General features: G+C 40.0%; 2 protein-coding genes across 2 annotated transcripts; one reads left to right on the top strand and one right to left on the bottom strand.

The window, feature by feature from the left end:
- The first annotated feature begins 1733 nt into the window (after positions 1–1733).
- Positions 1734–9183, top strand: DCTN4-p62 (dynactin subunit 4). The gene is made up of 8 exons (XM_028311583.1): positions 1734–1935; positions 2447–2717; positions 3150–3304; positions 3850–4015; positions 5240–5423; positions 6119–6323; positions 7007–7146; positions 7737–9183. Exons 1-8 carry the CDS (start codon positions 1807–1809, stop codon positions 7936–7938), a joined length of 1452 nt encoding a protein of 483 aa, XP_028167384.1. The 5' UTR covers positions 1734–1806; the 3' UTR covers positions 7939–9183.
- Positions 8433–11397, bottom strand: Ppox (protoporphyrinogen oxidase). Its single transcript, XM_028311584.1, has 2 exons — positions 9694–11397; positions 8433–9222 (listed from the first exon to the last, which is right to left on the bottom strand). Exon 1 carries the CDS (start codon positions 11243–11245, stop codon positions 9827–9829), a length of 1419 nt encoding a protein of 472 aa, XP_028167385.1. The 5' UTR covers positions 11246–11397; the 3' UTR covers positions 8433–9222; positions 9694–9826.
- Between the last annotated feature and the right edge of the window lie 833 nt (positions 11398–12230).

Below are 12230 nucleotides of genomic sequence, written 5' to 3'. Positions count from 1 at the left end.
CACGGATGGGTCCTGCGTGATGTTCGTTCGGAAACCTGACGGATCTGGGGTACAAGATTGATGGATGAGCGCATTGACATTTTAGGGTTCTTGTTTGATAGACACCGACAATAATCTCTTATAATACCAACTTATTATTATTCTGTGATAATACTCATAAATTATTATAAATATGAGTCCGGTTCGATTACCTAGCGGAGCAATTAAAGCAGACACGTTTGATACTCGTAGTATAATATGCTACTAATATACCAATTTTAAACTAACTTAACTTTCTTATAATTGACTTTGAACACTTTATTTGGCACTTTATTTCATTTACTTAGACATGCTTACAATACACCTAATTAAAAGTTTTTTTCAGGTTCGGCCAAACCAACGTGATCACACGCGATCTGCCGGCGTGCAGCGATGGCGATCAATGCATTTTAGGTAGGTTTAATCGTTCATCGATAATACATATAATTTAATCTTATATTGACTTCTATACTACAAGTGCCTTCACTCACAAAATTGCTTGAATCATTGAATTTTAAAACTTTCAAGCGTTGGCTTCCGGGGTGCATTTACATGCAAATATTGCATTATAATCATCATAGTAAATATCTATCAAGAAAATGAACTAACAGGTAATTATTTTTTTTTATTCTACAGAACCTTCTTAGATGTTCAAGTTAGGCAAGTGCTGTTTAGCACCCGCGCGACGCCGGCGCACGGATACGTGTGAGTTTTTAATGAAGCAGATGTAAGACAAATTGCTCATTAGATTCGGCCCATTTACCTATAAAACATTGTAAGTTGTAAGGCACTTACATATTTACCTAAATAGATTACCTAAATAATTAATAATGTCAAATATTACTACTAACATTAGATGTAAGAACATTGTTACTAACATAATTGGATCTTTGAAATCTGAATAAATGAAATGTATTAAGTATTATTATTTATATTTTGTGCTTTTTCCACCTCAGCTTAAAAGCTGGAAAATTAAAGATCAGCTACGGATTATTATTATTCAGGTTAGTTAATCTACAACAGTGTTTTTCAACTTTTTTCATGACGCGACCCTCCCTAGTATGATAAAAAAATTCGCGAACGGTCGGGGCCGCGGCCGTTCGCCTTTTTTTTCATGCATTTTCTAATGTTACAAAGATGTTGTAGGGAGCGAATACTTCAATCCATACAACATTTATGTATTTGCTTAATTAGATTTCGATAAACCTATCTGTATAACGTTATTGTTTTTTTTACTGAAGTAGTTTTTCAACCTCTCGCGACCCCTACAGAGGCTTCGCGACCCCCCAGGGGGTCCAAAATCAAATTAATACATTCCTTCTCATTGTGAAGTAGGTTCTCTGTAAAAAATGGTCATCTGTTGAAACAATAATTCCAATTTGAGATGATTCATTGTGTTTATTTGTATTGTTATTCGTACTGTAATTAAAAAATGTATTTAAACTAAAAAGACTATAGGTAATTTAAAAATTCCTGGAAATTAGAAAAATACATTTTTATTTTTAGTACAGCTAATGCCATCTATTGACAGTTTATTAAACTAATGCCAAAGGCCAAAGCTAATGCCATCTATTGACATTTGACAGTTTAGAAAACAAATGTTTCGAGTATGACAGCTTGCTTCAAGCAAGAAAGGACTTCTGAAATCTGTGATTTCTGAACGTATTTATTTTTGTCACACATGTGTCAATGTCATCACTGTCAAATTATTAGTTGTCATTTTTTGCCTTCTGGATTTGTAGTTTCTCACTCATTTTTCAGTGATTTCAATTATTTTACTACCTAAAAATGGCTTATTTAACTCAACCAGACTATGTAAAATACGTCTGTTCTTGTGGACAACTCAAGCCGATAACAAGCTTATATTTCTGCCGACATTGTTTGAAGATACGTTGCGGATTCTGTATTTGTCATGAGGTGACTCAAAGCTGTTTAAAATTCATTAAAATAATGCCGCTTCTGTTATGAAACACATTGCTTTATATAATTCCAGGAGTTTGGTTTATAGGGCTGCGGAATTGTAATTGAAAATTGGTTTCAAAAGTAGGTTGCCCCTCCCCAGTCCCGCCTCCGCATTTATTCTATTGTATTGCACTGAATTGCCCATAAATTCATTCAATCGGTCAGTTAAAATCAGTCTCGTAACATTTTCTTTGATAAACCAGGGAATAATGTTTGATTTTGAATGAATACTTACCCACTTTAGTATTGTGCAGTCAGTATCACACCAGACTAAAGATTTGGGGCAAAATGGTCCCTATTACATCTATTTATGATGCTGTACTGCTTGTAAGCTTATACATATACAGTTTCTTGTACCACAGAGATCAGAAGGTTTACTCTATAGGACTTTGTCATTGTGTTAACCTATTCTTTTCCATTTTATGTTAATGTTTTTGTCTCAATACCCTTTCTTTATTCAAACCAGGTGGATTCCCACCACTGTGCCAACTGCCTCGAAAACATGCCCTCATCGGAAGCCCGGCTGAAGAAAAACCGGTGTAGCAGCTGCTTTGACTGCCCCAGTTGCTTCCACACACTGTCTACAAGAGCTACAATGGCTCAGCAAAGACAAGCGCAGGATCCTGCAGGAGGGGACGCTAAAGTAGAAAATAAACAACCGAAAAAGATGTACTACCTGTCCTGCTTTAATTGTAGGTGGACTTCCAGAGATGTTGGCATTCCGGACCAGTCTGTTGGTAAGGTTCAACTAATAACTTTTAGACCAAAGACACCTCACACATTCATTTAATAACATAGAAAACTGTAGTTACTTAAATTTTTAAGTAAATTTCTCAATGTAGGTACAATGTACCTACTATAATCTGGGCTCCGAGAACGTAGAATTTTGTCCAATAACCCCAAGCTACCCATCCTTATCGCTCACGCGTAATTAACTTGCTGTCGCGACTGTGCGACGGGCGCCCGAGGTGAGTGTGCGAGCGCGACAGCAACAATTACGCGCGAGCGATAAGCATGGGTAGCTTGGGGTCATTGGACAAAATTCTACGTTCTCGGAGACCGGGCTTTAGTTTGTTGTGGTGTCATTTGATGTGGTTTCTATGAATTTTAATCTTTCAACTCTAGTACTGTTAAGATCTGATAAGTAGTTTATCATTATATTGTTACAGCATCAGGAGGTTGGCCAGAAAGAACAAACCCTTTCCTCTCACGGTACAACCAGTTGTTGGACTATTACAAGGCCATTGCTCAGCAGGAGAAACAGGAGAAGTTAGAAAGAGAAAGGAAGAAGTTTGCTATCAGAGGGAAATACATCACTTTAACTGTAAGTTATTACACAATCTCCACTGTAAGTTATTATCAAGTAAGTAGGTTAAAGTATGTAGGGTAAAGTGACACATTTAGTTGCAAATTCCTTGCATTGGCATTGGCAATGTCTGCTCAAAATGATCGAGTCACAGGCAGTGGCAAATGGAAAGAAATATGCTATTTAAGATTTATCAAGTTTTGCAGACAGTTACTATTTTTCTCACAATTTGTTCCCACAATAAGAGGCCTGTTTTGGCCTATTTTGACCATGCTTGTTTGACACTGAATATACCCAGTAGGCCTAGGATGCGCGCCGCGATAAGCGGTTATCACGCCATTTTTTCGATTTCGCCCATGCATTTTGACGTCGATAAAGTATACTTTACCGGACTAAAATGCGCGCCGAGATTTGTCTTACTTTAACATTTCCATACCAACCCAAGCCTAGATTTGACCCTGATCCTGACCCCCAGGGTAATTCAACTCATTTTGATCACATCATGGCTTTACAATACCTCCAGAATAAAACAGTCATGATTTTGATCGTCTGTTTGTCCCCAGGATAAAACCGGTCTAACAGGGGCGATGGCGCGTAACATCGCCGGTCTGCCGTCGAGCGAGTCGGGCTCTTCGGCCGCCATCGCCAACTTCACGCCCAGCCAGGCCTCCGAGGAGGTAGAGGAGCTGCCTGACGACGTCTACACTAAGGAGGTCAACTTGAAGCAGAGTGAGTAGCATGTTGTTAATGAGGGCTATCGTTTTAGCGCTCACCAGTTGGCGCCACTGTAGAGTAAGGTTCTGTCACTTGCTAGTAGCGAAGACAGTGGCGCCGGCTGGTGAGCGCGAAAGTGGTAGGAGGACTATCGCATTTGCGCTCATCAAGATGGCGCCACTGTAGAGTAAGGTCCTGTCAAACGCCAGGGGTGCCAACTGTTAAGTATAAAAACGATAGCCCTCATTAAATCAACACATGGACATTGTATCGCGTTTTTTACTACAACTATCATTCTGCTTTTTTTATTTTAAATACAAATTACTAAAGCCTGGTCCGTGAGCATTATTATGTTGCTGTCGCGCTCGCACACTCACTGCGGGTGCGCGTCGCACAGTCGCGACAGCAATATAATTACGCGCGAGCGATAAGGATGGGTAGCTTGGGGTCATTGGACGGTATTCTACGTGCTCACGGACCAGGCTTTAACAATCCCGTTAACGTCTTGTGGTAAGCTAAATATGCTTATGTTACGAGTGGGTTCACCACAATAGTCGAGCGGCGGCGGGGATCGATTCGCGTTCCATGGATCACGAGTTGGCCAATCCAACACCTTCACCGTTTGGCTATCGTCACTTCACATTACATGATAGTCATGTAAATGGTGGTAGAGCTCTTTTTTGTAATGTCTTGACTCTTGCAGGACTACGTCACTTGCTTCACAATCCTTAGAACACCCTGATTGATCCTCTCATGTCATGTCTTGCTTTCAACTTGCCTTTACCCTCTGTAAAACGTAGTGGAGACCTTTTTTAACGCCTCGCGCGAGCTCGACTGACGCCCGTATTCACAAACATTACTATGAGGTTTTACAGTGGGCGTGAACGCACAGGGTGACACACGAACCAATGAGGGCTATCGTTTTAGCGCTCACCAGTTAGCGCCACTGTAGAGTAAGGTCCTGTCACTTGCTAGTAGCGAAGACAGTGGCGCCAACTTGTGAGCGCTAAAGTGGTAGGAGGACTATCGCATTTGCACTCATCAAGATGGCGCCACTGTAGAGTAAGGTCCTGTCAATCGCCAGGGGTGCCAACTGTTAAGTATAAAAACGATAGCCCTCATTACAGAACTCTATTCAACGTTATGCGTTCGATTTGCTACTTATGCAAGTATCGTTTGTGAATACGGGCGTGAGTCTTAGAAAACCCTTATTCACCTGCATCTCTTGTTGTATTGCAGTAACGAGCATGCCGCAGCGGCTGGCAGCGCCGGAGTGGCAGCCGGCACTAGTAGCCCGCCTGCACCCGCTGGCCAAGCTGCTGAGCATCAAGCGCAGCCAGCGCTGCCGCGCCTGCGACCACAACCTCACCAAGCCCGAGTACAACCCCGGCTCCATCAAGTTCAAGATCGAGCTGCTGGCCTAGTAAGTAGTCACGAACAAATACGGTTACTTTGTTATTTATGTAAAACTTCTATGCAACTATTTCTGAGTGGGGAGAAATACGCATGCGGCTAGGCGTCTTTCCGTTCTATACATGGCCAGAACGCACCCATAGGAAACTGCTCGTGTATATTTTGGAATGTATCTTTGTAAATCTGTGACCACAAACTATACACGAACTTTTCGCGAAAAAAAAGGCATTTCCAAACTATACTCGATTAGTTTCACACCCTTGCGTTCTGGCTATGTATAGAATGGAAAAACGCTGCGGCTAGTGACTGAAACAACGAATATAGTAGAATCAACCATTTCACATTTCTCTTTTACCACTCGCCATAGCCGTCCTCAAGCGAATAGGCAGCTAAATGACATTTGATCTACTTATCTAAGTAGGTACTATCGGCAATAGTGTTAACTGCTGGTCATTGCCGGTCATGTCGTCGCGTTCTATCGCAAAGAATTACCATTTGATGAGAACGAGAGCAAAAACTGTGGCTGAGCTTTTTTTATCAAAACAAAGGGAAACTATTTTACATTTTCCACATTTTTTGGCTCTAACTCAAAATTAGATTTTGTCATTTAGCCGCCTTTCAGATAAAGGACGGCAGCATAGTACTTTGAGCAAGGTATCTGGTGTCATAATAGGAACAATTTATTCAACATTCCCACCATTCCAGCTACCACGTGCCCGAAGTGAAGATAATCTCCTACGAGACCATCAAACCGGGCGAGAAGTCGGCCCTGCTGCTGAAGCTGACCAACCCGACTGCTCACGAGATGCAGCTGAGGTTATTGCAGCCGGCAGACGTGCCGCCGGTTGAGGAGAAGGAAGAACCGAGAAGCATCGAGAAGTCGCTGGAAAAGTCGCTCAATTTGGAAAAGGTTTGTGGAGAACTCAAGCGGGATAGGACGTCTTCTGTATCACCTTTTGTTGGTGTAATGTTGTGTCTTACGCCCGTATGCTTGCTTAAGCGAAGCAGCAAATCGAACGCACAGTGTTGAATAGAGCTCTGTGATTGGTTCGTGTGTCACCCTGTGCATCCATGCGCACTCTGAGACCTCATAGTAATGTTTGTGAATAGGGGCATTAGGCTTTTTATACACTGCGACTGCAGCGACACAAACGCATGATTGTATCGCGATATCGTTGCTTTTTGTAATGCGTGTTGGTGAAGGTAGACATGTTTCAGTGGTGCATTGAAACTGACAGAAATAAAATAAATAAATATCCTTAGACATTTTACACTGCGCTTCTAGTCCCAAACTAAGCAAAGCTTGTACTATGGGCACTAGACAACGGATATAAACATACTTAAATACTTTTTTTTGTTTTTAAATATGATGTTTCTATCAGAATCAACATTTAAAATTAACAATCACTCCACTTTAATGGCGCAGTCTGCAGTGCATGAACTCCGTAATGCAGCGTTCGCGTTGCTCTAATGTGACTTACGCTTTTATTATTTTAAAGGCGGTTAATACGGCTTCAATGTGATGTAGACATACCTGTATTTTTCTCTAGTCAACATTACTTATTGGTTGATGTATTGTATCTCACTTGTCAGGATACATCGTACCGCAGCATCTATCGGACAGCAGACGTCAGCAGCAGCTGCGTCGTAGTGACGCCGGCGACGGCGCTGACGCTCGCACAACGCGACGACGCCGCCGAGTACGACGACGACTCGCAGCACGACACCAGCGAGTGAGTACTATGGGACACGTCACACCATTGCATCATAGGGGTACAGATGAACTGGTAAAGGCTGAAGGAAGCTGCTAGATGCAGACTTCTTTAAACATGCTAATTTGGAAAAAATCTTGGTGGATGACAGCAATAAACTACTATCACGGATACTGCTATCAGTATGTACAACAGCTGATCCACCATACAGATGGAGTTATTAAAGTGTCAAATAATGTTACGTGTGTGTTGTACAACGAAGTTCAAAACTCGATTCAATTTCAAGCAAACCCACGCTGAACTGTCCCACCAAACTCAATGACAGGGGAGCGCTACCATCGTTCAACTATATGGTTTCCAACATGGCAAACGGTGACGGTGGCGCCCCACTGTCGATGTCATGCATAAGACAGTTCACTATTTTGGAACTATATTGAAGCTTTTATGTTATGGAAATCCTTGGGGGAAGCCTTTGTCCAGCATTTGCCTGAAAGGAACGAATGAATTGAAGCTTTTGATTGGTTGAACTTAAATATTTGGTCTAGTCACAGGGCAGAATATTTCACTAATATTGAATCTACCAGACCTTAATCTTCATACTTCCATTGCAGCATAATCCTCTGGCGCAAGTCCAACAAGCTGGCGCTTCGTCTCGAGGTCCAGACGGACTCCGCTGCCCAATCAGGAGCCCCGGCCAGCGCGGCCCTAGCCTTGGAGTATTCCTACCGCAACACCGTGCCACCAGCCGCGCCCGCGCCTAACCATCACACGTTATACGCTACTCTTGTGCTTGATCTAGGCACTGTAGGGTAGACTTATTTTTAGTACTCAATTTTAGATGCAAGTTAAGGCCAGCTTCCATCGAAGTTTTGTTTCAAAAATTCTTTAGTGCTTGGCCAAGCTGCACATTCAGCCGCAGCGCGTATAAAATCTTATTTGAGTGTCCATAGTGGCACCCGAGGGCGTTTCTTATAGTGGCCAATCACTTATGCTACTACTGTCCCATCTCAAAAATTCAGTGTATTATAAAACAAACAGATAATTTAGGCTTGTTCAATATTAAAAAAAATACATACGGCCGAACATAGAACCCTCCTTTTTTGAAATTGGTTAAAAACGGTGTGGACCTTAGAATTCCTTAAAATCACAATCAACCATTTGGAAAGCTCTTCCCAGCAGGCAAAAAAATAATGCAATAAAGTCATCCCAAACCTACGCAAGCAACAATGTTGTTGCATTTTCAGCAAATACGAAAGCTTTCGTAAATGCAAATAATCATGTTACTTTTATTATTTAGTTAGTTTATACAGAAATAAATAGTCAGCTAGTCTCGAACATATTTATCATATTATATCACTGTTAAAATATATTCTTATTCTACTCAATTTTCAAATATAGCAGCTATATATAGGGTGAACACTTAGATTAATCTAAGGGTGAACAATACAAAATATGTGCCTAATTGGACTTGTTGCATGAAAAAACTTAAAATTCGAGGTTAGTTTAATTTATTTTTTTTATACATTATAGTTTATTTAATTATTAGTGTTAAGTATTAATTTAGGTTAAGTTTGTAATGAAGTCGCCAGTTTCACTGCAGCGCAGTGAACACGTTAACAGATTATAACTTTTGCACATTTATATTGCAATGCAACAAGTATTTATCAGCTGTTGAATATTAGCTAAATATATTTTCAGCTTACTTCACGTGTTTGATTGACCTTTACAGTAAGTCAGGAACTGGCAGTACCTAATTTGTATTTCGCATAAAACTTGGCTGGGATCTTAGACATTATACAGAAGGATTAAACAAAATAAATAATATGTTATTGATGCTGCTGGTTGTCAAAAAAAGAAATAAAACAAAGAAATGTACAATAAAAATGTATTTAAAATATCAGATACTCAACCCTATTGCTTGCAGTCAATCCTAAAAAACAAAAATTTTAAATAAAGGTAAAACACAACCCCGTTTAGTTTTCATCACACCTTACATAAACAAAATTAAAATAAACAAAACCCATGTAACAGTAATAAAAGTTATTTAAAATTACTCATGTATTTACAATTAAAACATGGCAATGACTCCTTTTCACTTGTACAGTCACGGAATGAAAAGGTTCGTCAGTTTTCAAATTGATTCCTTCAACGAATCGCGAACACATATTACCTTTTGAAACTATGTTACAGAATAATCTCGAGTTAGAGAAAATAACTTTTAACTGTTCGTCAGTAAAGTTCAAAATTATTGATCAAAGTTGTTTGACGATTTATCTTGTCAAGAAGAGTATTATGATTGATAAACTAAAACCTTCTTGTTGGTTCAACCTGCCATTATTATTTCTATTAAATTAAAAAAACCATTGTCAATTGGTCAATGTCATCATTGCATTGCACTGATGGGATAGAAAAATAAACAAGCAAAACCTTATTCGTTAGCAAATGTCATATTTATTTAAATGTTAGCAGCACTGTTTCTTGCACTGTTATGTTGGCAGGTTTGACTCTTACAGTACCTAGTGCAAGCGAAAACCGACACTAAGGTGACGAACCTTTTCATTCTGCGACTGTACATAATTATTTCATTTGCAGGTACAATAATACTTTGTAACTTTGATTGGAAGACATGGCACAATAACTTTAATCAAATGCTTCTGTATAATATTAACCATAACCAGATCTGCGATAAAATATATAATCTCTATGTACAATCTTTAATAACTTGTGTCTTAGCTGAATAAATAACATCATTTATACCAACTCCATCATAGCTACAACCAACTACAGAAATAGGAAGATTGTTGTCCTTAATATATTGACGGATCTTGTCCACTCTCTCATAATGTCCAATCACATACTGTGGGATACATTTGTCCAAAATGTTAACATTCTGGGCAGCTGGAACATCAGTGATGTGTAAAATTGACTTTATTTCTTTTAGTGCAATGTCTAGTAGCTCTTTCTCAGTAACATTGTCTCCAAACTTCTCTTTAAACCACTTGCCTCCCAGCATCACAGTCAGAACTGTGCCATTTTGGTCTGGAATACAGCAGGAGTCAAAGACAACTCCCAGAATTGGAGAATTCTCAATGGGAGGGACTAAGAAGCCAAAGGCCGGTTCAATGAGTGATGCTTTTGTGGAAAAATATAGGTTGACAATACCAACAGTGACAAACGGAATGCTGTTTAGGTCTTTGGCCAAAACTGGGTGTTGCTTTTCAACGAGCTTAGCCAGAGAATATGCTGGGATAGAGGAATAGATGTGAGAAGCTATTATTTTACCTCCAGCTTTGTTTATCAGCTTCACTGTGCTGGAGTCAATGAACTCAATTTCATCAATTTTGTTATCCATTCTCACATCAACATTGTTTTCTTTGAGATGCCTGAGCAAAGTATTGGGGAAGGTCTCCAAGCCCCCTCTTACTGTGTACACATTCCACTTCTCTTCCTGTGCCTTTTTTGCTAAATCACTTAGCTCTAATTCTTGGTCTGTGCTGGATTTGAACATAGATTTCATCAGTCCTTTGACAACTCCACCGTGGACTTGCTCCCACTCAAATAGTGTTTTCATAAGAAATTTCACTGATATTTCTTTGGCATCACCAGCACATATTCCGCAAATCATAGGAGATATAGCATAGTCTGCAATTTCCTTGCCAAATCTCCTCTCAACAAAGTTGTAAATGGAATCATCCTCCAACAATTTGTTAGGTTGCTTTATGTCATTGAACAGGGCGTAAATCAAAGGTTTGGAAAAGGGTTGATTTTTCTGGAACACACCTTTGAAACTAGAAGGGAGAGTGTGGAGGTGGTTGTTGACATAGATCATCCTGTTCTTGGCTGCAGGGTGGTTGGGCATGATGGGCACGATGTGCTCGCTCAGCCCCAGGTCCTGCATCATGTTCAAGGTGTTCAGGCCGGTCATACCTCGCGGCCGGATGGTTCTGGGCCCCAGTTCAAATGTGTAGTCTTTGGTTTTAATAGACTTGATCCATCCTCCGCAGTAGCCGGTCGCTTCGAGTAGAAACAATTTGAGGTTGCTGTTGCTTTTCAAGTTGTTTTTGAGCAAATAATATGCCGTGGATAAACCACTAAGGCCGCCGCCGAGTATCGCAGCCATTGGTGAATTTTAAGAGAGAAACTTAGTTAATTTGTTTGACCTCATTGAGGACTTGAAGATAATAGTAATAACAGTGGTATTTAATATTAATTACGACGATTTAGTTCCTGTTTATTTTCTTTCTGTATTTTTGACGAAACAAACTTGGTTTTTTAAACGTCACTGTCACAAAGATTTTGACGTTGACGTAAGTCAGATGTTTTCGTTCCGTTTCAGGCAGTGTTTTTTTTAGATTAGATTATAAGAATCATGAATATTTTTTTATTATTTAATTTTAAAAAAACATAGCTGGTTTTTTCTGCCACATTATGCTGCAGGACAAAAATATTTCTGCTGAACCCCTTGTTAAATGGTTTCACACACACGCCACGCGTCATATACATAGTAATGGTTCACAAATCAGAGCTGCTAGTATCACAAGCTATCAGCATTTCTTCGCATAATGTCATAGGTTGCCTTCCAATGAAAAGCCTATTTTCGAACTTGCAGCCATGCTTACGCATGAGCCACCCGATAACTTGGTAATTGATTGGAGGGATTGGAATAGGGATATAAAGCAAAAGCACCAGAGCGCCCAACTGGGGACACAGTTGCGGTGTCGCGCGCGATAATGAATTTCAATTTCATACTTGGTGCACATTTCTGTAGTAGAGATATTGCTAGAGCTGTTACAACCCCGCGAGTACGAGTATGAGTATTCTTTGGCTAGTACGACTTGGCAATAATCTGAGTACTCTAGTGTTCTGATTATGATTTCTAAAATCTGGTTTATGGGCCGCCAAGGTGACCGACATGCTCTGTGGTGACTGACGTAGCTAAAACCGATAGATAAATAATTTTATTGATGTGGGTAGGTAAGCATTTGAGAATACCTTTTGTATTTACCCACATAAACCTGTTGTTTTGCTTTTAGAATAACTAATTTAATGTGTCAGACTCGGAACTGTTAACAGGCAGTGTTAGTACTTTGTTGTCTTGTAAGTTA

Source organism: Ostrinia furnacalis, unplaced genomic scaffold, assembly GCF_004193835.3.
Source record: "Ostrinia furnacalis isolate ACB-3 unplaced genomic scaffold, ASM419383v2 OfSCF3355, whole genome shotgun sequence".
NCBI lineage: Eukaryota > Metazoa > Arthropoda > Insecta > Lepidoptera > Crambidae > Ostrinia > Ostrinia furnacalis.
Note: the sequence above shows the minus strand (reverse complement) of the source record. Positions and strands in the feature narration are given on the sequence as shown.

Coding starts and splice junctions, on each gene's coding strand:
- DCTN4-p62 (XM_028311583.1), top strand. CDS start 1,807: ATGGCTTATTTAACTCAACCAGACTATGTAAAATACGTCTGTTCTTGT. Junction 2,718..3,149: donor CATTCCGGACCAGTCTGTTG/GTAAGGTTCAAC, acceptor ATATTGTTACAG/CATCAGGAGGTTGGCCAGAA. Junction 6,324..7,006: donor AGTCGCTCAATTTGGAAAAG/GTTTGTGGAGAA, acceptor CTCACTTGTCAG/GATACATCGTACCGCAGCAT.
- Ppox (XM_028311584.1), bottom strand. CDS start 11,245: ATGGCTGCGATACTCGGCGGCGGCCTTAGTGGTTTATCCACGGCATAT.